At 40.8% G+C, this 23975-nt stretch overlaps 1 protein-coding gene across 3 annotated transcripts in view; it reads left to right on the forward strand.

The window, feature by feature from the left end:
- The window catches only part of LOC110526774 (uncharacterized), a 35849-nt gene extending 22285 nt beyond the window's left edge, over positions 1 to 13564 (forward strand). For 2 of the 3 annotated variants that reach the window (XM_090222929.1, XM_090222930.1), the window contains 11 exons: positions 809 to 1015; positions 1403 to 1548; positions 1667 to 1785; positions 3033 to 3157; positions 3324 to 3421; positions 3717 to 3853; positions 4068 to 4192; positions 4835 to 4980; positions 5129 to 5231; positions 6600 to 6742; positions 10954 to 13564. In XM_090222929.1, the coding sequence (XP_090079055.1) occupies positions 809 to 1015; positions 1403 to 1548; positions 1667 to 1785; positions 3033 to 3157; positions 3324 to 3421; positions 3717 to 3853; positions 4068 to 4192; positions 4835 to 4980; positions 5129 to 5231; positions 6600 to 6742; positions 10954 to 11080 (1476 nt within the window). In that variant the 3' untranslated portion in view covers positions 11081 to 13564. Of the gene's footprint in view, positions 1 to 808; positions 1016 to 1402; positions 1549 to 1666; positions 1786 to 2433; positions 2661 to 3032; positions 3158 to 3323; positions 3422 to 3716; positions 3854 to 4067; positions 4193 to 4834; positions 4981 to 5128; positions 5232 to 6599; positions 6743 to 10953 lie in introns of those variants that run through there. The other variant, XM_090222931.1, reaches the window with a different exon arrangement.
- The last annotated feature ends 10411 nt before the right edge of the window (positions 13565 to 23975 follow it).

The raw sequence follows: 23975 nt of genomic DNA on the forward strand, positions 1-23975 counted from the left end.
ATTTGTCTTCCAACAAGACAATGATCCAAAACATAAAGCAAAATCTACAATGGAATGGTTCAAAGATAAACATATCCAGGTGTTAGAATGGCCAAGTCAAAGTCCAGACCTGAATCCAATCGAGAATCTGTGGAAAGAACTGAAAACTGCTGTTCACAAATGCTCTCCATCCAACCTCACTGAGCTCGAGCTGTTTTGCAAGGAGGAATGGGAAAAAATGTCAGTCTCTCGATGTGCAAAACTGATAGAGACATACCCCAAGCGACTTACAGCTGTAATCGCAGCAAAAGGTGGCGCTACAAAGTATTAACTTAAGGGGGCTGAATAATTTTGCAAGCTCAATATTTCAGTTTTTGATTTGTTAAAAAAGTTTGAAATATCCAATAAATGTCGTTCCACTTCATGATTGTGTCCCACTTGTTGTTGATTCTTCACAAAAAAATTCAGTTTTATATCTTTATGTTTGAAGCCTGAAATGTGGCAAAAGGTCGCAAAGTTCAAGGGGGCCGAATACTTTCGCAAGGCACTGTATATATATATATGTATGTGTGTGTGTGTGTGTGTAATTATTTATATTTGCATCTATTTATATTTCTGCATCTAAGCTAAGGTCAGTTTTGACACTTGGCAAGTTTGACCCCCTGCTATATGGCTCAAATTTTGGCAAACACCAAGCATCCCATGGTCTTACAGATAGATACCTTGAATGATAAAGATGATAGCCAAAAACGATCCATGTTGATGTAACAAAGTTATATCTCCTCCGTTTTGTTATAGCTAAATACTACTTCTCCATACAACCTTTTAGGTGCTAGTGGATTCAAGCTCCTCCATGAATGAGACATGCTATGATTCCGATGACAACATGACACGGTTGGATGCTGTTAAACAGCTCTTTGATAACTTCGCAACTAGAAGCATGGCGTACAATTTTCATCATGTCATTGGCTTGGTGAAGTTTGACTCATCAGTTAAAACTCTCCACACATTTACAGAGACTCTGGAGACCTTCAAGGTAAATATATTTTCTAATTTCTGTTTTATGAATGCAAAATAGCGATGGGGGTGATTTCAATAAGATCCATTCAAGTACTGTACTGAGATCACATACGTACTCCCCTCAAACCTGTCTTAAAGACTGAAACTGAGACTCAGCTATATGATGTTGCCTCGAGCAGCACTGTACATGTTACAGAGGAGCGTGATGCACTACGATGCACTCAGAGGATCTGCATGTGTATGGAGGCGCTTCAAATTGTCCCCATGTTGTAGTTTATGTGTGCGTTGCTGACGCTACTGCTCAATCAGGGATTTTGTGGCATTCATGATATCATTCTTTAGCATGCATCTGCAAACCTCACATAATATTAGAGATATTAGTAGATATTTTTGGCACCTACAGGAACACGTACACAATCTGGAGGCCAATGGATGCACTGTGCTGTATGATGCCTTGAAACGTGGCATGTCTCAACTGAAACAAGTTGGAGAGCAATTTCCAGACTGCAGACTTCGCATCATATGTCTCACAGATGGGAATGATGATGGGTAAATAGAATGATACTATTTCAGTGTGTAAAACAGTGATTACCTTGACGTTACATTCATTGCGATAACACAAAGGTATTGTTCGATTGGATTGATTGGTTAATAATTCTATCCGTAGATCAATGACCGAACCAGATGCTGTCACAACCAAACTGATGAGCCTGAACATTGTTGTTGATGCCATCGTTGTTGGAAAGGTGGACAACAACGTGCTGCGTGGAATCAGCAATGCAACAGGTACTGTATAATGTGTAAAGAGATTCTGGTCTATATCCCAGCAGTGGACGTACGCCACCATCAGGATGTCTTCTTGTGGCTGAGATATGGACGTAGAATCAGAATGAATGCATTTTGTCCAATCATTTCTCATTGTTATATCATTTTGGCCTGACTGCACTCAAAAACGCAAGTAAAACATAAAATGTTTTTGATATGAGGTTTACTGCAGTTGGGATAAAAAAAAATTGAAAATTGGAAATTGTTTCGTGTCAGTATTCAATATTACAGTATATCATAATATTACAGTTTATCGTAATATAGATGACAATTGACATGAAAGTATATTTTGTAACAGGGTTGTAAAGGGTTTAAAATCTGGACGTACTCAGTTACTAATTCACTAGTGGTTGGGTTTTCATTTTGATCCATCCTTTTACAGCCAGTTTGCATTCCCTTGGAAGTTTGAATTGCATTTGGTTAAATGAAGATGACAGCAGTCTACAGTCTAATAAAATGTTAGGCAGCCATTGGGTGTTTTTTGAGCCCCTACATAACAATGTCCTATTTTATACATATTTGGTTAAGTAATAACAATGAAGCAACTGAATCCACTCCATGTCTTCTTGTGGGAGGGTGTTGTTTCAAACCATCCATGTCTTCTAATAGGAGGGTGTTGTTTCAAACCATCCATGTCTTTTAGGAGGGTGTTGTTTCAAACCATCCATGTCTTCTTATGGGAGGGTGTTGTTTCAAACCATCCATGTCTTCTTATAGGAGGGTGTTGTTTCAAACCATCCATGTCTTCTTATGGGAGGGTGTTGTTTCAAACCATCCATGTCTTTTAGGAGGGTGTTGTTTCAAACCATCCATGTCTTCTTATGGGAGGGTGTTGTTTCAAACCATCCATGTCTTCTTATGGGAGGGTGTTGTTTCAAACCATCCATGTCTTTTAGGAGGGTGTTGTTTCAAACCATCCATGTCTTCTTATGGGAGGGTGTTGTTTCAAACCATCCATGTCTTTTAGGAGGGTGTTGTTTCAAACCATCCATGTCTTTTAGGAGGGTGTTGTTTCAAACCATCCATGTCTTTTAGGAGGGTGTTGTTTCAAACCATCCATGTCTTTTAGGAGGGTGTTGTTTCAAACCATCCATGTCTTCTTATGGGAGGGTGTTGTTTCAAACCATCCATGTCTTTTAGGAGGGTGTTGTTTCAAACCATCCATGTCTTTTAGGAGGGTGTTGTTTCAAACCATCCATGTCTTTTAGGAGGGTGTTGTTTCAAACCAAAGACGAGTAAAGCTGGTCTGAAGCTTTTTGAAATGGAAACCGTTCTGTCTTTGGAGATGAGGAAGCCGAAGCAGAAATTCAACCCATCCTTAATTAAGAGTGAGGTACGATCTATCACAGTTGTTAGAATAGTATGTTTGTTCCCATGTCTGACTTACTGTATATTAAATTAGTGAGTCATTTTATTGCATTGGTAAGGAAGACCTAAACACTGATCAACATTTGATTGAACTGATTGTAATAAATAATGCTCTTTGATTCCTTTTAAAGATCGGTCTAGTTGCTCTCTTTGCTAACCGTGGCTATGATGAGAAACCAGAGGTTGCTCTTCCAAGTGGATTAAATAATAAAGTTACTGGGACAGAGAAGTAAGTTATGCTCCTCAAGGAGAAATTTGTAATGCCAAACTATTTTTGGTTCAATGCAAATGTTATGCCAGAGAATAGAGTAATATAAACACAAACACATAATCAGGTAATTTAACTATGAAGTCCGTTATATAACTTTTCAAAATCACTCACAACCTGCTGGCAAATATCGTGTAGTAACCACACTAATGTCAAGTGACATTGAGGTTATTGTGCTTGGAAAATACATTTAGGTATTTGGTGCTTTAATTTAGCCATGGTATCTCTAAAATAAAACTAATATGTCACAAAATAGTTCATTGAAAAAGAAGATCCAGGAATCGAAGAGCAGCCGCTTTTTGGAGAAGGACAAACGCCTTCTGGAAGAGTTGAAGAGCCTGCACTGTGACCCACACCCATTCTGCACTGTTCTGCCTTCAGAGTCAGACTTCAGTAAGACTTCAGTTTGTTTCACCCAATTGGCGATTGTAACAATGGTTTGATGTTTCATGGGATGTCTCGTGAGATGTTACTTTGAGAAATTGGAAATTAATATTGCTTCTACAAACTAATATCCCATCCAGAAGACTGGTTTATTATTTTTTATTAATTTGCATAATATTGTCTCAAACAGTCAACCCCTGTGTCTGATTCCATCCTTTTTCAGCATTTTGGAAGATTCTCATGCAAGGCCCCCCTGAAACACCGTATGAGGATGGAGTCTTTGAGCTGTACTGTCAGTTTGGAGCTGACTACCCCGTCAAACCTCCACTTGTGCGCTTTGTCACACCTGTATCCTTCTACACAATTAAAAATGTATTTGTCGTATGCTTTGTAAATAACAAGTGTAGACTAACAGTGAAATTCTTACTTACGGGTCCTTTTCCAACATTGCAGAGTTAAAGATAAAGAAAAACATTTTAAATCATGACACAAGGAATAAATTCACAGTGAATAACAATAACGGGTAAAAATAACATGGCTATATACAGGGAGTACAAGAATCGAGTTGGATGTTCAGAGGTACGAGGTAATGGATGTAGGCTATGTACATATAAGTAGGGGTAAAGTGACTAGGCAACATGATAGATAATAGACTCGCAGCAGTGCATGTGTGTGGCGTCAGTATGCATGTGTGAGTGTGGGTGGGTGGGTAGAGTTTAGTGTGTGTGCTTAGAGGGAGTCCATAATAAGCGTACAGGCTTAGGCCGTTACATTGTCAATGATTAAAAGAGTAGAGTTGAACAATTTAGTATTATCTTCATGATGGGATTTAGGGTATTGGCTATTAAGACTAGTTACTACTGTGTCACAAGTAAGCTTCTCTAAGGCAGTGGAATGTTTATGCGTGTGAAAGTAATCATTTTGCAACCACATCATATACATTTTATGCTTTCATATTCATAACATGAAAAATCCTTAATGTGGACGAAGGTGTACCACTGCAATGTAAACAGTGTGGGTCGTATCTGCCACAACATATTTGACCGCAACTACAACGCTCACATAACCATGAGAGAGATCTTGGATGCTGTATATGGACTGCTCATCGTTCCTGAACCCCAAGATCCACTGGACAGGTTGGCTATTTGTTGAATTATTTTATATGATTCATGAATACAATACAATACAGATTAGAAAGGTGATAGTTAACCAAATAGTGTACAGCAAATATTTTGAATTGATTGCCTAGATAAATATTATTTTCATAAAATGTTATTTTAAAAGTATTTTGGCAGAGGAATACCTGACCAGCAGAGACAAGTATGAAGAAGAGGCCAAGAAAAACACAGAGGAAGTTGCAGGCAGATCATTGGATGTCATGGAGAAGGTGAATGCACATATTTATGTCTCTGTAAAGGAGTAGGGTTGTCCCACTCCTTATTAATTGTATTGTTTTTGTATTGAACAGGTAGGACAGTAGTGAAAAGTTAGAAAATGAATGAGAGAAGTGTGAGTTAGAAGGGTGCTGGGTCAGTTTCGAACCCATGGCAACTGGTATGTGTGTGCCGGGGTCTGCGGCGCTAACCGCTAGACTACACAGTCCACAAGTTACTTATTTTTTAAAAGCTATATCTTTTTTTCATATGATATGTTATGTTTACTATCAGCCGCATAATAAAATTTGCCAACATTTGAGGTGAAAAAATGGCAATTCATCCTCAAGAATGTATTAGGGTAGAAGTGGCCAGTGTGGTATTTGATTGACCCATTGGTGCATATGGACTTCAAATTATAAGAAGAGGCGTCCAGAGAATTTGGCCATGAATTATAAAAGTAGAATACATTTGATTAAAAGTGTGGATAAATTAAATGGCAGTGTTTTATTTAATTATATGCTGCATTTATTTACGTTTGAGTTGACATTGAGTCATTTAGCATTTATCAAATCAGTTGCCATTTAATCAGGTTTATGGTGCAGGTTTATCAAATTCTATATTTGTTTGAACAGCAAGCAGTTTTGTCACAATTTATTCAGGGTTAGATAATCATTCCTTTCTTAATTTACAGAATTTATTCAGGGTTAGATAATCATTCCTTTCTTAATTTACAGAATTTATTCAGGGTTAGATAATCATTCCTTTCTTAATTTACAGAATTTATTCAGGGTTAGATAATCATTCCTTTCTTAATTTACAGAATTTATTCAGGGTTAGATAATCATTCCTTTCTTAATTTACAGAATTTATTCAGGGTTAGATAATCATTCCTTTCTTAATTTACAGAATTTATTCAGGGTTAGATAATCATTCCTTTCTTAATTTACAGAATTTATTCAGGGTTAGATAATCATTCCTTTCTTAATTTACAGAATTTATTCAGGGTTAGATAATCATTCCTTTCTTAATTTACAGAATTTATTCAGGGTTAGATAATCATTCCTTTCTTAATTTACAGAATTTATTCAGGGTTAGATAATCATTCCTTTCTTAATTTACAGAATTTATTCAGGGTTAGATAATCATTCCTTTCTTAATTTACAGAATTTATTCAGGGTTAGATAATCATTCCTTTCTTAATTTACAGAATTTATTCAGGGTTAGATAATCATTCCTTTCTTAATTTACAGAATTTATTCAGGGTTAGATAATCATTCCTTTCTTAATTTACAGAATTTATTCAGGGTTAGATAATCATTCCTTTCTTAATTTACAAAATTTATTCAGGGTTAGATAATCATTCCTTTCTTAATTTACAGAATTTGCTGGGTGAAGAGTTGACTGAGAACTTTATTCCTCAATATCTGATTTGTCCACTTACCAACAAGATTTTTGTTGATCCAGTGATAACCAAATATGGAACAATCTACGAGCGAAAGGCGATTGATAAGCATCTGAAAAAGTAAGTTTGTTACAGCTTGATTATGAATATCGATTTGGTTTATGAATGAATTATCAATCTCTAAGCAGTTTCCTTATCTGGATGGTCAGTCAAGGTGTTATTATACACTATTCAGGTAATATGCTCAGATAATCCCTACCATTGTGTCGCTGAGTGGTTGTAGTGCTTCTGCAAATGTACATTTCTCCTGGGGTGTTGTCAGTCATAATGCAAGTAAACTAATTTATCTTCCTCTATCTCCCCTGAATGCCTCTGGCAATCCGACAGCTATTGTCAGCAGGAATCATGCGTCTATGAATCTGAGTTAAACCTGTTAGCATTAGACAGTTTACCCTAGTAGGAAGCCCACTGTGAGCAGTTCACCCTGCAATATCAGCTCAAATATAAATATCACTGTCATGTCTGACAGGCCTCCCAGTAAAGCAACAAAAACAATCAGAAAAGTGCAAAAAGTAGCACACAAAAATAATTAGCCCACAAGTGTATGTGACTATGCCTATTGGCTACAGCCTCTACCTTAATGGAAAAAATAACTTGCTCGCAAAAGAAAACATTAAAATACTGGCTATTTCTGAAACTCACTTAGTTAATTAATTTAATTTAATGGTTATAACATCTACAGAAGAGCCAAATCTGCCATCTGCTAGGGCACCAAGGCCATCTTTTTTTTTTACCTTTATTTAACTAGGCAAGTCAGTTAAGAACAAATTCTTATTTTCAATGACGGCCTGGGAACAGTGTTGTTCAAGCGCAGAACGACAGATTTGTACCTTGTCAGCTCGGGGGTTTGAACTTGCAACCTTCCGGTTACTAGTCCAACGCTCTAACCACTAGGCTACCCTGCCGCCCCATCTGCTAGGGCACCAAGGCCATCTACCAGGGTACCAAAGCCATCTGCTAGGGCACCAAGGCCATCTGCCAGGGCACCAAGGCCATCTGCTAGGGCACCAAGGCCATCTGCTAGGGCACCAAGGCCATCTGCTAGGGCACCAAGGCCATCTGCCAGTGTACCAAAGCCATCTGTTAGGGCACCAAGGCCATCTGCCAGGGCACCAAGGCCATCTGCCAGGGCACAAAGGCCATCTGCTAGGGCACCAAGGCCATCTGCTAGGGCACCAAGGCCATCTGCCAGGGCACCAAGGCCATCTGCTAGGGCACCAAGGCCATCTGCTAGGGCACCAAGGTCATCTGCTAGGGCACCAAGGTCATCTGCTAGGTCACCAAGGCCATCTGCTAGGGCACCAAGGCCATCTGCTAGGGCACCAAGGCCAATACCAAAAATTGGAAATTGATTTGAAAACCAAAAAACACTTGATATTCTGTTAAGAAAAAAACATGAGTGTATGTAAATGTTATTAAATAATTAGCCCACAAGTGTATGTGACTATGCCTATTGGCTACAGCCTCTCATGTCTACACCGATGCTGACATGAGGGAGGCGCCAGAAAATGTAGCCAAACTTTAATGAGACTTTTAAGTACATATACAGGACCAGTCAAATGTTTGGACACCTACTCATTCAAGGGTTTTTCTTTATTTTGACTATTTTCTACATTGTAGAATAATAGTGAAGACATCAAAACTATGAAATAACACATGGAATCATGTAGTAACCAAAAAAGTGTTAAACAAATCAAAATATATTTTATATTCTTAAAAGTAGCCACCCTTTGCCTTGATGAGAGCTTTGCACACTCTTATCATTCTCTCAACCAGCTTTTCCAACATCCTTGAAGGAGTTCCCACATATGTTGAGCACTTGTTGGCTGCTTTTCCTTCACTCTGCGGTCCAACTCATCTCAGTTGTATTGAGGTCGGGTGATTGTGGAGGCCAGGTTATCAGTTGCAGCCCTCTATCACTCTCTTTCTTGGTCAAATAGCCCTTACACAGCCTGGAGGTTTTTGGGTCATTGTCCTGTTGCAAACAGATGGGATTGTGTATCGCTGAAGAATGCTGTGGTAGCCATGCTGGTTAAGTGTGCCATGAATTTTAAATAAATCACAGACAGTGTCACCAGCAAAGCACCTCCACAACATAACACCTCCTCCTCCATGCTTTACGGTGGGAAATACACATGCGGAGATCATCTGTTCACCCACACCGCGTCTCACAAAGACACGGCGGTTGGAACCAAAAATCTCCAATGTGGAGATACCTAAGAGAGCCATATGAGTGGGAGGTGCTTCAGAGCAAGGTGATTGACAGCTGGGAGAAGGGAGCCCAGGAGCTCCACATCCAGCTTCTTCACCTTCAGCATAATCTGAGACCAGCCACCCAGACAGCTGATGAAACAGGAGTATTTCTATCTGTAATAATGCCCTTTTGTGGGGGAAAACCCATTCTGATTGGCTGGACCTGGCTCCTCAGTGGGTGGGCCCTGCTCCCAAGTGGTTAGGCCTATTCCCTCCCAGCCCCACCCATGGCTGTGCCCCTGCCCAGTCATGTGTAATCCATAGATAAGGGCCTAATGAATTGATTTCTTTATATGAACTGTAACTCAAATTGTTGCATGTTGCATTTATATTTTTGTTCAGTATATATTCAGCCAAAGGCCACTTTGGCCTCAAGGCATGGCTCTTTTTAGGGAGCTGGGAAATTCGAGGCCTGACGCATACGCACACACGCTAACACCAGTGGTGGAAAAAGTACCCAATTGTGATACTTGAGTAAAAGTAAAGATACCTTTAAAAAAAAGATACCTTAATAGAAAATGACTCAAGGAAAAGTGAAAGTCACCAAGTAAAATACTACTTGAATAAAAGTCTAAAAGTATTTGGTTTTAAATATACTTAAGTATCAAAAGTAAATGCAATTGCTAAAATATACTAAAGTATCAGAAGTAAAAGTATAAATCATTTTAAATTCCTTATATTAAGCAAACCAAATGGCACAATTTTCTTGTTTTTTAAATGTAGGGATAGCCTACCGAGTGGCGCAGCGGTCTAAGGCACTGCGTCACTACAGATCCTGGTTCGATCCCAGGCTGTGTTGCGACCGGGAGACCCAAGAGGTGGTGCACAATTGGACGCACGGCTCTCGACGCGTGCTCCAACACTCAGACATATTTTTAAAAACGAAACATTTGTGTTTCATGAGGCTGCTAGATAAGAGGCAGTAGGGATGACCAGGGATGTTATCTTGATAAGCGCGTGAATTGGACCATTTTCCTGTCCTGCTAAGCATTCGTATGTGACCAATACAATTTGATTTGATTCTAAATTGAACAAGTACTTTTGGGTGTAAGTGTAAATGTATGGAGTAAAAAGTACATTATTTTCTTTAGGAATGTAATGGAGTAAAAGTAGAAGTTGTGAAAAATATAAATAGTAAAGTAAAACACAGATACCCCAAAAAACGACTTAAGTAAAAATACTTTAAAAGTACTACTTAAGTACTTTACATCACTGGCTAACACACGCGCTGTAAACACATGTACATTGTAATGTTGTAATATTGTTGTATTGTGGATGGTATTATACATGTTGTATTGTAGATATGTATTAGTAGAGTAGTGGCATAATAATGTGTTGTATGATGCACTGTTTATTTTTTGTGTGATGTAATTGCCTTAATTGTGATTGAACCCTAGGAAGAGTAGCTGCTGCCTTGGCAAGAGCTAATGTGGATCCATACTAAATACAAATACACTTCATAATGACTGACCTGACCATACTCAAAGGGTTATTCCGTGTCTTAGATACTTTTTTCATATCCATCCCCTGATCTTTGCGAATCTCCAACTTATTCCAGAGTTTTGGCGTTTGCACTTTTGGGACTACTCCATTGGCTTTATTGTATTAAATCAAACTAAATAATAAGAAACAAGGCAAGCATCTTACTATGGCGTCAGGATGATAGCTAGTTATGCTAGTTTGTTGTGTAGTGTTGCGACAGTGGTGTACAATTCATCTGCAGGTACGAAATGTCCATGCCTCATACAACGCTCTGGAAGTAGTCTCCTGCTTGGTATTGAGTTGCTTACTGATAGAGTAATATACATTGTTATATTTAGTATTACATTGTTATTGATAACTGTGTTATTGGGTTTATCTTGTAAGAAATGCATTTCACTTTGCTTGTGCATGTGACATTAAAACTTGAAACGGAATCTTTAAACATGCATAAAACATTAAAGAGGGCAAACTGTATAATGTTACTATTAATCAGATTTTTTTAAATGAAAATATCCCACTCTCTTCCCCTGCTACAGGAAATCGATTGGGACTGATCCAAAAACAAATAAACAGCTTGGAGCAACTGACCTCAAGCCATGCCCAGACATGAAAAGAATGGTCAAGGACCATCGCAAAAAGCAAATTCAGGAGACAAGTGTTTAAAACAAAAAGTAGGAGCCAAAATGCGTCTTCTCGTTATATCCATTGAAACACGTTAATAATGGTGAGGGAAGTGATACCCATTGGGTTATTGAAGTATGATTCAATTGAAATGTGATTGATTGATCTTTGTCCTGACATTTTCTAGAACGCCTTCATTTTCTTGAGGGTTTGTATCTACACACTTCAGGTGTAGCTAGCTAAGATCTATATCCTTGGTAATTTCTTGTTAATGCTGCGATATGTAACTCAGGGGCTCTCCAATTCTGTTCCTGGAAAGCTACTGTCCTGTAGGTTTTCGCTCCAACCCTAATCTAGCGCACCTGATTCTAATAATTAAATGTTTGATAAGCTGGACCAGGTTAGTTACAACTGAGGTTGGAGTGAATACCTACAGGAGGGTAGCTCTCCGGGAACAGGTTTGGAGTCGGCGACCTGACCAAATGCAAATAAAAATGTTAGTTATAGATTTGTCATGCTCATCAAAAGAAAGTCGAAGTGGTAGATCTGTTCTATCTGCGCTAGTTCTATGCTTCCCGCTCTTAAGCTTAGTTTTTGCTGTTTTACTTTTGGTTTTGTACACCAGGTGAAAAAACAATATTTCTGGTTATGGAAAATATATTTCACAGCAGTTTAGATGGTATAATGAATCTCTACACAATGACTGCTTGTTTTGTCTCAAACTGAAATTAAGCGAACTATTAGCAACCGGGAAATGGCAGAGCGATTTCTGCATTATTGCACATTTAAACTGTTATTAATCAGTATAATTGTTTTATGTTAAAGTTTGTTTTGTGTCACAGTTGTAGATAATCTGTTGTGATAATCTGATATCTAGGAGATTCCCAATAATTTGATATAGTGATGTGGCATATGCTGTTTAGCAAATTCAATGAAGTGTTAGATAAATCAAGGGTTTTCTCCATTTTCAATATTAGTTGATTATTAAGTATGCTTTTCTTATAAACCAGGGTATGTACATTTTGATTGATTGATCAGTTATCAATTCCATTAACAATATGCACTGCCAGGCAGTTGAAGTTGTATGTCAACCTTGCCACTCAGTACCTTGACTAGGGCCTAGATTCAATCAGATCAAGCATTAACTGGTGATAGCCCACACGTTTTGTTTTGGTGGTGTCAGAAGTGGAACTGCATTGGAGCTGTCATATTGATGTACAGATGCTCTTGTGATCATTGCCACGAAGCCACACCCATCCCACTAACTTTAGAAGTTCTGAATGACAAAGTGTAGGTTATATAGAAATAATTATGCTCAAATAAAAAAAATCATGAAAATAAATACTGATACTGATTACATCTCAACAAGACTGCATGGGATTTATTTTAATGCGACTCCGTGCAGCCTTTGGCAATGTCCACCTCATGTATAATGTTCCACCTTTGACACAATCAATCAGGCCCTAAGGCTGCCACGGTTTAGTGCAATGACGCAACCTTTTTTTGGTTACTGAAACCCAATCACATTTTGTTCTGCCCTCTTATGCAACTGAGCATCAGTCTTGTCTTCCCTGTAGATATATATGGCATTGCCCCACAGGTTGAGAACCACTGGTGTAGTGCAGCACTTAAGATGATTTGATGTTTTTGAACGTTTTGCCGCTTGGTGGAGCTGTGTAGCAACTACAGTATATCAATTCATAGCTTTTATCTGAGTTGCCTGTTAACACGTGGAACAATCAATCACTCTTTGTTGTGGAGAAAAACTATAATGCAACTGAAGAGATCATTATAGAAATGACAAGTTCTTACCTTTGGTGTCTTAATGAAAGGAGAGGCATATATACATTTTTATCACAGTTGTACAAGTGTGTGTTCCTAATCTTAGACAAGTGTTGAGGCCCGTGCACATGCTCTCACAACAATTTTATGAGGTGTTGAAAAACAGTTCACACCAGGATGGGTTCATTTAGAATTCACAATGAAGATATTCAATGATATACTGTTAATGAAGATATTCAATGATATACTGTTAATGAAGACATTCAATGATATACTGTTAATGAAGATATTAAATGATATACTGTTAATGAAGACATTCAATGATATACTGTTAATGAAGATATTAAATGATATACTGTTAATGAAGATATTAAATGATATACTGTTAATGAAGATATTAAATGATATACTGTTAATGAAGACATTCAATGATATACTGTTAATGAAGATATTAAATGATATACTGTTAATGAAGATATTAAATGATATACTGTTAATGAAGACATTCAATGATATACTGTTAATGAAGATATTAAATGATATACTGTTAATGAAGATATTAAATGATATACTGTTAATGAAGATATTAAATGATATACTGTTAATGAAGACATTCAATGATATACTGTTAATGAAGATATTAAATGATATACTGTTAATGAAGATATTAAATGATATACTGTTAATGAAGACATTCAATGATATACTGTTAATGAAGACATTAAATGATATACTGTTAAGGAAGACATGAAGTGATATACTCTGAGTAAAGGTAATTTAGTGGGAGACCTTAAAGTGGGAGAAGGCTCTCTGAATGATCATAGAAAAGCATCACATTTTGGGGACAGTTCCAGCACCTATCCAGATCTAACTCTGAATGTTTTATGTTTCTGGGGAGAAGAGCAGTAGAACCTTGGCTATAGATGAGAGGTCAAACACCAGGCGGTGTTTCTCTGGTAAAGACCAAGTATTTGATGTGTGGTGTATCAGTGTGTGTGTGTGGTCAGTAATGGAGAGACTGAATGACCGTTACACTCTGGTGGTGGTCACGATTGATAACAGCTGCTGCTGTGGCTGTGCCACACAGAAACCCTGTCTGAACAGCCACTATATACTTCTATACCCTATACTTAAATGCAGAAGACACATTTCAGTTGAATACATTGTTGGACAACTGACTAGGTTTCCCCCTTTCCCCTATATACCCTATACCCAGGGATTGATTTGGGATTGTGTTTTATGTGTGCCTATTATTTAGAATCATCACAGGAAAACCTCTATCAACATGGTTATATTAACCACTCAGTGTACACATGGCTACCCTGAGAGGACAGTGGGTCTAACATACTAAACAGAAACTCATTTAGCTAGGCACACATACTTGTATTCCTAAAAAGGAACTGCCCACTGGAACTGTGGTTTCTCCACTAAACTCGACTCAACACAGAGCCAATGTTACAGTGTCAGATCCTGATAACAGACGTCAATGAGCTTGGGATCAACTGAAATGAAGCTGTTGCATGGAGTACAGAGTCTGCAGGACCGTGTGAAGGACTTCTCTTTCCTCCACGGATCCTTTTCATTCTCCATGCGTCATGGTTAGGTGCGCACACATCCAAACTACTCGTTTTTCCATTGCTTTCAATGAACATAAAGTGTAAATCAACAGTCATTAAACTTCTCAAAGGGCAGTAACGATGAGGTCATGCATGTTCGCTAGTGAGCCCTAATTGTTTTGACCCGTCCTTGGCTCTGGGTTTTGTTCATGAGGGCATGCAATGGAAAAGGTTTAAAAACATTTTGCAATAAAAAACAAAAATGAAAGTTCTTTATTGGAAGAGTCCTGGTAGTATCTCCTTGTTTCATTCCATTTTCAGCTTAATGACCATGACTGTGATTATGAGTGGGAGGTTCTTGGCAGCGAAGCGGTGGTGGTGGAGTAGCCCCTTGGCCTCCTGTCCTTAACCAGTAGAAAGAGATAGAGAGGAGTGCTGGGTAATCTGTTGCCGTGTAAACACAGGCCCAGAAAAGGCAGTGGAATGTCTCAGTGGTGGGAGCTGGAGGAAGGTTCAGGGAGAGGCCAAGGCAGGTGGTATACATCAGCAACGAGCTGACGTCTCCCTACTAACTTATCCAAACAAGAGACAGGCGCTAGCGATGCTGGGGAAGGGAAAGAGGAGGAGCGGGGGATAGATAGACAAGGGCCAGTATCAGGGGGAGTCATTCTTCTTCCTGGCTCTGCTTTGCTCTGGTCTGTCCTCTCTCCCAGAGGGAAAAAACAAGCGTTAGTGCATGAGACGGGACTGTTGCCATTTCTATAGCCCTTGATCCCGAGGCCTCCAGTCCTCCACTGATCTTGAGAACTCACGCAACAAATCACTGACGGGCAGATCAGAGCTGGTTTACATTGCAGGAGAACACTGAAGACCGAGGGAGAAGAACGTGCCATCCCCCACTGGGCACAGACGTCAGTTCAACATCTAGTTTTCATTTACACTTGGTTGAGTTGTCAACTAACTTGAATTCAATGTGAAATCAGCCACAAATATCACCCTGTCATTGGATTTCCGAAATGTCCTGATGTTGATGACTTTTTGCTAATCCAATCAGTTGTCTGTGTTGATTCAACGTCATCACACTGAATTTTGGGGTTGAAATTTTGTGGAAACAATGTTGATTCAACAAATGTTTGCCCAGTGGGATGTCTGCTGATGTCTGTGTCTCCTTTTGCCTTTAGAGTCTGACCAATATTAATGTCCCACTGGGCACAAACTGGTTAAATTGACATTGTTTCAACGTAATTTGTCAACAAATCTACGTAGGAAATTCATTAGATTTTTTAAAAAAAGTAATCAACTGTTGTTTTGAGGGTAAAAATTCAATCACAGGATTATGTACAGTATGTTGTCATGGTAACCAATTTTCAACATAGACAAACCTTGTATAAAATATGTTGAATTTGTACCTTTGAAACAAGGTCAGATCAATAAAACTATAGGCTGGGCAGCACCTCCTACTGGAGAGTTGATCTATCTACAGCCAACCCTTTGGTCTCCTATCCAGGGTTTTAACCAAGCCCAGCCCTGCTTAGCTATGATGTCACTGACTATTACCAATGTGCTATTATTAGAATGACTGTTGAGAGATCGGCACTTAATAGATTCACTGTTGCTATCGAAGTCATTCAAAAGGGTAGGTTCAATAGAGCAAATGAAATCAATCATGTATCATCAATGATGCTATTTTGGCCTATACATAGCATTTGGCAAATTATCAACAGCTATAGCTTAAATTCAGCCCAGGATTCAACTAAAATAGACAATACATAGGCCTAGAGTTTCAAGCTTTGGTTGGTTAAAAATGGAATCTACAAGTTAATAAGAAATATGTTGAATTCACATCTCTATCTCAACCAAAAACAAAGTCTTATTCTTTATCTTAGATTTTTGGTTGAAATGGAAACATGAATCAAACATCAATTATTAATTTGTAGACAAACTGCAATTAAAGCCAGACTCAATGGCACAGATGGAACTATCCAAGCAGAAGAAACATCTCCTTCAAATGTTGATATATGGTTGCGTTGATAACCAAACACAATTCAATATTACTTTTGCAAAATGATCTGCACAGGATCTCCAACGGCATTGATCACTTGCGCCATGTACTTTAATGTAACCTCAACTAACTGCAATCCAGGTCATTTGGTTCTGCTATGAGATGAAGCACAGTGATAACGCATTAAGTTGTATACATAAACATAATATCTGACATTGTATTCCCATTCTAACTTTGGTGTGCTTTCAAATGGTTGAAAGTGGAGCTATAACACATTTAGGTGCAACTAAACCAAAAATCAGACATTGCTTTCCCATTGGAATTTGAATGTCCCTTTAAATGGTTGAAATAGTATTGATAACACATTGTGAATTCAGCCAACTTTTGGCTGTCTTTTTGAGTGGGTGAAAATAGGTTGGAATCTTATTGATCAATATCTACATACTAAATATGAGCTAATTTTCCACGCTGAAATGATGGTGTTTCCAGTGGTGTCTGCCGTGTAAACATAATGTTAGTTAGTCTTTAAACATTATGGCCATTATACATTCACCACAGTGGTGTCTGCCCTGTAAACATAATGTTAGTTAGTCTTTAAACATTATGGCCATTATAAATTCACCACAGTGGTGTCTGCCCTGTAAACATAATGTTAGTTAGTCTTTAAACATTATGGCCATTATAAATTCACCACAGTGGTGTCTGCCGTGTAAACATAATGTTAGTTAGTCTTTAAACATTATGGCCATTATAAATTCACCACAGTGGTGTCTGCCCTGTAAACATAATGGAAGTTAGTCTTTAAACATTATGGCCATTATAAATCCACCACAGTGGTGTCTGCCGTGTAAACATAATGGAAGTTAGTCTTTAAACATTATGGCCATTATAAATTCACCACAGTGGTGTCTGCCCTGTAAACATAATGGAAGTTACTCTTTAAACATTATGGCCATTATAAATTCACCACAGTGGTGTCTGCCCTGTAAACATAATGGAAGTTACTCTTTAAACATTATGGCCATTATAAATTCACCACAGCATCTAATGTATCTGTTTCATTTATTTGGGCACGAGACTAAACAGAAAACCCCCATTCTCAATAGTCCTAAAACAGTCAACTTACTTCTCTATAACTTGGATATTGATGGTGTCTCTTCTGAACTTGCAGTGGCTGGGCAATGATCCTAAACCTTACTTTGAGTAATTACCATAATTTGACCATAACTGGTCATTCATGACCAGCATTTGAGCAGAATTAGAGAGTAGGGTTTAGTAATGGCCTTACAATATCACTAAAATAACAGACAGGCCTTCTGGTGCGTAGGTTCACCTTACATGGAGGATGATTAAGGGTTCGTTTTCATGGATGTCAACAATAATTAGGAACTGGCAAACATGACCTTCTATGGAGATATATTCACTTTCTACCTCTCTGTGTCTATTGGCACACGATCACATGGTTGGATTGTATGGTATCCCTCTCCGAGCTTGAAGAAGACAGACCTGCTTTGTTCTTGTCTTGTTGGGGCAGACAATAAACACATTTATTTTATTGCTGAATAACATTTTGCTTCTTAAAATGTACAAGATTTAGAAAAAATATATATTAAATACATCTGTAGCAGCTGTTGTCTTATTTTGACATCACGTCTCAGGAGAAAGTTTTGGTACTATTTAAAATGATTATTTAGTTCTCTAAATGAACTCGGTGTGGGAGGCCGTTTCAAACTATCTACCATAATGAAAAGATGGTTTGGCTTTGGAACCAGACTTTTTCTGCTCTGGCAATTTATGCTTCCCGTTTTAGACCTACTACATTTATTACCACTTATAATGTTAGTATATCTTATGCTATTTAATTATATAGCTGCCTGCTAGATGCAGCACATCTCCTTTATGCTTAGGCCAGCTAGATAACAGAGAAATAACACTCCTACTCCACAACTCACTGGCAAGCAAATAACCCCAGACTTGACCCCTTGACTCTTTAGTAGATTCACAACCATGCCTGAACTCCCACGCAGTGTCCTCTCACATTCATATGACTGAAAACACTAGAGCAGGTCTCTCCAACCCTGTTCCTGGAGAGCTACCCTCCTGTAGGTTTTAACTCCAACCCTGTTCCTGGAGAGCCACCCTCCTGTAGGTTTTAACTCCAACCCTGTTCCTGGAGAGCTACCATCCTGTAGGTTTTAACTCCAACCCTGTTCCTTTAGAGCCACCTTCCTGTAGGTTTTTACTCCAAACCCAGTTATAACTAACCCAATCAGATTATCAACCAGCTAATTATTAGAATCAGGTGTGCTAGATTAGGGTAAGAGTGAAAACCAACAGGAGGGTCCTCTCCAGGAACAGGGTTGGAGAGCCCTGTACTAGAAGCATGAGCACAGATATAATATTTTTGCACAGGGATGGGCAACTCCAGTCCTCGGGGCCCTGATTGGTGTCACACTTTTGCCCCAACCTCAGTCCAATAATAAATGTATCACAATCATCTGTTTAGAATGCAATTAGTATAATCCACTATGTTTTCTAGGGGTGGGGACTGGAGGACTGGAGTTGACCAATCCCAAGTAAAACACCAACGACCTCATCAAAAGGTCTCTTCATGTAATGGCTAAAGTGTTAAACTGACAGCATACAGTGTCGTAGGTTTACCATTTGGGCTACCCCCAGAAATAGCTACACTATTATTGAGAAATGAGGTTAAGACAATTTCCCAAAGACTTACCCATACAGCAAGTGTTCCTTACAACTCTCCACTAGTCTTCCTCACCACTATCCTTCCTCTCCACTAGTCTTCCTCACCACTACCCTTCCTCTCCACTAGTCTTCCTCCCCACTACCCTTCCTCCCCACTAGTCTTCCTCTCCACTAGTCTTCCTCTCCACTACCCTTCCTCTCCACTAGTCTTCCTCTCCACTAGTCTTCCTCACCACTACCCTTCCTCTCCACTAGTCTTCCTCTCCACTAGTCTTCCTCTCCACTACCCTTCCTCCCCACTAGTCTTCCTCTCCACTAGTCTTCCTCTCCACTACCCTTCCTCTCCACTAGTCTTCCTCTCCACTAGTCTTCCTCACCACTACCCTTCCTCTCCACTAGTCTTCCTCTCCACTAGTCTTCCTCTCCACTAGTCTTCCTCTCCACTACCCTTCCTCTCCACTAGTCTTCCTAACCACTACCCTTCCTCCCCACTACCCTTCCTCCCCACTAGTCTTCCTCTCCACTAGTCTTCCTCTCCACTACCCTTCCTCTCCACTAGTCTTCCTCTCCACTAGTCTTCCTCACCACTACCCTTCCTCCCCACTAGTCTTCCTCACCACTATCCTTCCTCCCCACTACCCTTCCTCCCCACTAGTCTTCCTCTCCACTAGTCTTCCTCTCCACTACCCTTCCTCTCCACTAGTCTTCCTCTCCACTAGTCTTCCTCACCACTACCCTTCCTCTCCACTAGTCTTCCTCTCCACTAGTCTTCCTCACCACTACCCTTCCTCCCCACTAGTCTTCCTCTCCACTAGTCTTCCTCTCCACTAGTCTTCCTCACCACTACCCTTCCTCTCCACTAGTCTTCCTAACCACTACCCTTCCTCCCCACTAGTCTTCCTCTCCACTAGTCTTCCTCTCCACTACCCTTCCTCTCCACTAGTCTTCCTAACCACTACCCTTCCTCCCCACTAGTCTTCCTCTCCACTAGTCTTCCTCTCCACTACCCTTCCTCTCCACTAGTCTTCCTCTCCACTAGTCTTCCTCACCACTACCCTTCCTCTCCACTAGTCTTCCTCTCCACTAGTCATCCTCTCCACTACCCTTCCTCTCCACTACCCTTCCTCTCCACTAGTCTTCCTCTCCACTAGTCTTCCTCACCACTACCCTTCCTCTCCACTAGTCTTCCTCTCCACTAGTCTTCCTCTCCACTGGTCTTCGTCTCTACTAGTCTTCCTCTCCACTACCCTTCCTCTCCACTAGTCTTCCTCCCCACTAGTCTTCCTCTCCACTAGTCTTCCTCTCCACTACCCTTCCTCTCCACTAGTCTTCCTCTCCACTACCCTTCCTCTCCACTAGTCTTCCTCCCCACTAGTCTTCCTCCCCACTAGTCTTCCTCTCCACTACCCTTCCTCTCCACTAGTCTTCCTCACCACTACCCTTACTCTCCACTAGTCTTCCTCTCCACTAGTCTTCCTCTCCACTACCCTTCCTCTCCACTAGTCTTCCTCACCACTACCCTTACTCTCCACTAGTCTTCCTCTCCACTAGTCTTCCTCCCCACTAGTCTTTCTCTCCACTACCCTTCCTCTCCACTAGTCTTCCTCACCACTACCCTTACTCTCCACTAGTCTTCCTCTCCACTAGTCTTCCTCCCCACTAGTCTTCCTCTCCACTAGTCTTCCTCCCCACTAGTCTTCCTCTCCACTAGTCTTCCTCTCCACTACCCTTCCTCTCCACTAGTCTTCCTCTCCACTACCCTTCCTCTCCACTAGTCTTCCTCCCCACTAGTCTTCCTCTCCACTAGTCTTCCTCTCCACTAGTCTTCCTCTCCACTACCCTTCCTCTCCACTAGTCTTCCTCTCCACTACCCTTCCTCTCCACTAGTCTTCCTCCCCACTAGTCTTCCTCTCCACTAGTCTTCCTCTCCACTACCCTTCCTCTCCACTAGTCTTCCTCTCCACTACCCTTCCTCTCCACTAGTCTTCCTCCCCACTAGTCTTCCTCCCCACTAGTCTTCCTCTCCACTACCCTTCCTCTCCACTAGTCTTCCTCACCACTACCCTTACTCTCCACTAGTCTTCCTCTCCACTAGTCTTCCTCTCCACTACCCTTCCTCTCCACTAGTCTTCCTCACCACTACCCTTACTCTCCACTAGTCTTCCTCTCCACTAGTCTTCCTCCCCACTAGTCTTCCTCTCCACTAGTCTTCCTCTCCACTAGTCTTCCTCACCACTACCCTTACTCTCCACTAGTCTTCCTCTCCACTAGTCTTCCTCCCCACTAGTCTTCCTCTCCACTAGTCTTCCTCCCCACTAGTCTTCCTCTCCACTAGTCTTCCTCTCCACTACCCTTCCTCTCCACTAGTCTTCCTCACCACTACCCTTACTCTCCACTACTCTTCCTCTCCACTAGTCTTCCTCCCCACTAGTCTTCCTCTCCACTACCCTTCCTCTCCACTAGTCTTCCTCACCACTACCCTTACTCTCCACTAGTCTTCCTCTCCACTAGTCTTCCTCCCCACTAGTCTTCCTCTCCACTAGTCTTCCTCACCACTACCCTTCCTCCCCACTAGTCTTCCTCTCCACTAGTCTTCCTCTCCACTAGTCTTCCTCCCCACTACCCTTCCTCTCCACTAGTCTTCCTCTCCACTACCCTTCCTCTCCACTAGTCTTCCTCTCCACTAGTCTTCCTCTCCACTACCCTTCCTCTCCACGAGTCTTCCTCACCACTAGTCTTCCTCCCCACTAGTCTTCCATTAGTTATGGTGACTACCTTGCTCTACCTCACTGCTCCACTGTGATAAGGGGTGAGTGGTGAAGTTTCTGGTGCAAAATGGCTGCCATGGCTTGGCCAAGGTGGGTGCTAAACATTTGTTCCCCCATACAATGTAAAAAGCTATACATTAAATTGTTTTAATAGTAATAATTATAAGAGAATGTTTGTTTTTATTAGTGCTGATAAAATTGGTAGTGCAGACTGCGTTTCTGTCAGGAGAGGTAGGCGTTCCCATTTTGTTAGTTCCCTTCATGTTGCTGAGGCTTTATTGAAATGGAGTACTTTTTTTACTTCCATTTCCAATTGGAATGTTGAACTGTTGGTGTTAGCAATAGGAAACAGTTAAGCATCCAACCACTTCAAGGCTAGGATCTCTAGAGTTACATTCATACTGTACACAGTATTGCAAGTGGGTGGATTATCTTGCTCCAGTTAACCAAACTATTGGCTGATGTCTTTGAATATGCATAGGTTTCTGCTCTCCTGCACTCATGCACTGTATGTGTGCAGGCACGCACGTTAGCATGTACAGCATCCACGCACGTTAGCATGTACAGCATCCATGCACGTTAACATGTACAGCATCCACGCACATTAGCATGTACAGCATCCACGCACGTTAGCATGTACAGCATCCACGCACGTTAGCATGTACAGCATCCACACACGTTAACATGTACAGCATCCACGCACGTTAACATGTACAGCAACCACGCACGTTAGCATGTACAGTATCCACGCATGTTAGCATGTACAGCATCCACGCACGTTAGCATGTACAGCATCCACGCACGTTAACATGTACAGTATCCACGCACGTTAGCATGTACAGCTTCCACGCACGTTAGCATGTACAGCATCCACGCACGTTAGCATGTACAGCATCCACGCACGTTAACATGTACAGTATCCATGCACGTTAGCATGTACAGCATCCACATACGTTAGCATGTACAGCATCCACATACGTTAGCATGTACAGCATCCACGCACGTTAGCATGTACAGCATCCACGCACGTTAGCATGTACAGCATCCACGCACGTTAGCATGAACAGCATCCACGCACGTTAGCATGTACAGCATCCACGCACGTTAGCATGTACAGCATCCACGCACGTTAGCATGAACAGCATCCACGCACGTTAGCATGTACAGTATCCACGCACGTTAGCATGTACAGCATCCACATACGTTAACATGTACAGCATCCACATACGTTAGCTTCCCAGTGGTCTGGACAGGAAAAGTTCTTGACAGAGTCACACTACTACTTTGGACTTCACACACATCTATTGTCTGGACTAGCTCTTCAACCCCAACCCACCCCCATGCCAAATACAACCTCCCTGAAGTTCAAATCTGATACATATTTGATAAGGGTACGGGGCACATTTCACAGCATGGGCCGTTTAAATTATGCAAACTCCAGCATCCTCTTATGGCCAGAAGTGGAGTTGTGCTTAGTTGTCAGAGGGAACGCATTATGACAGGCCCATGCGATGGGGAAGGTGGTGTATGAAATATTTATCCCGCTAAGTAAAGCCTCAGCTGGCGCTGGTGGAGTTGACTGGAGGCGTTGTGTAACGTGTGATGAGCCTGCCAACCCCATCGGGCGCCCCCGAGTAATTCACTTCACTTTGACTAAGTCTGGAATGTTCCTTTTTCTGATCCCATTTCTCCCTCCCCATTACTGCTTCCCTTTAAAAACTCCACCTGCTCAAAACTCAACCTCCTCTGCCCACTCCAACACTCAACCTCCTCTACCCACTCCAACACTCAACCTCCTCTACCCACTCCAACACTCAACCTCCTCTACCCACTCCAACACTCAACCTCCTCTACCCACTCCAAAACTCAACCTCCTCTACCCACTCCAAAACTCAACCTCCTCTACCCACTCCAACACTCAACCTCCTCTACCCACTCCAACACTCAACCTCCTCTACCCACTCCAAAACTCAACCTCCTCTACCCACTCCAAAACTCAACCTCCTCTACTCACTCCAAAACTCAACCTCCTCTACCCACTCCAAAACTCAACCTCCTCTACTCACTCCAACACTCAACCTCCTCTACCCACTCCAACACTCAACCTCTTCTACCCACTCCAA

Source organism: Oncorhynchus mykiss, chromosome 26 (assembly GCF_057628025.1).
Source record: "Oncorhynchus mykiss isolate SJ-2025 chromosome 26, ASM5762802v1, whole genome shotgun sequence".
NCBI lineage: Eukaryota > Metazoa > Chordata > Actinopteri > Salmoniformes > Salmonidae > Oncorhynchus > Oncorhynchus mykiss.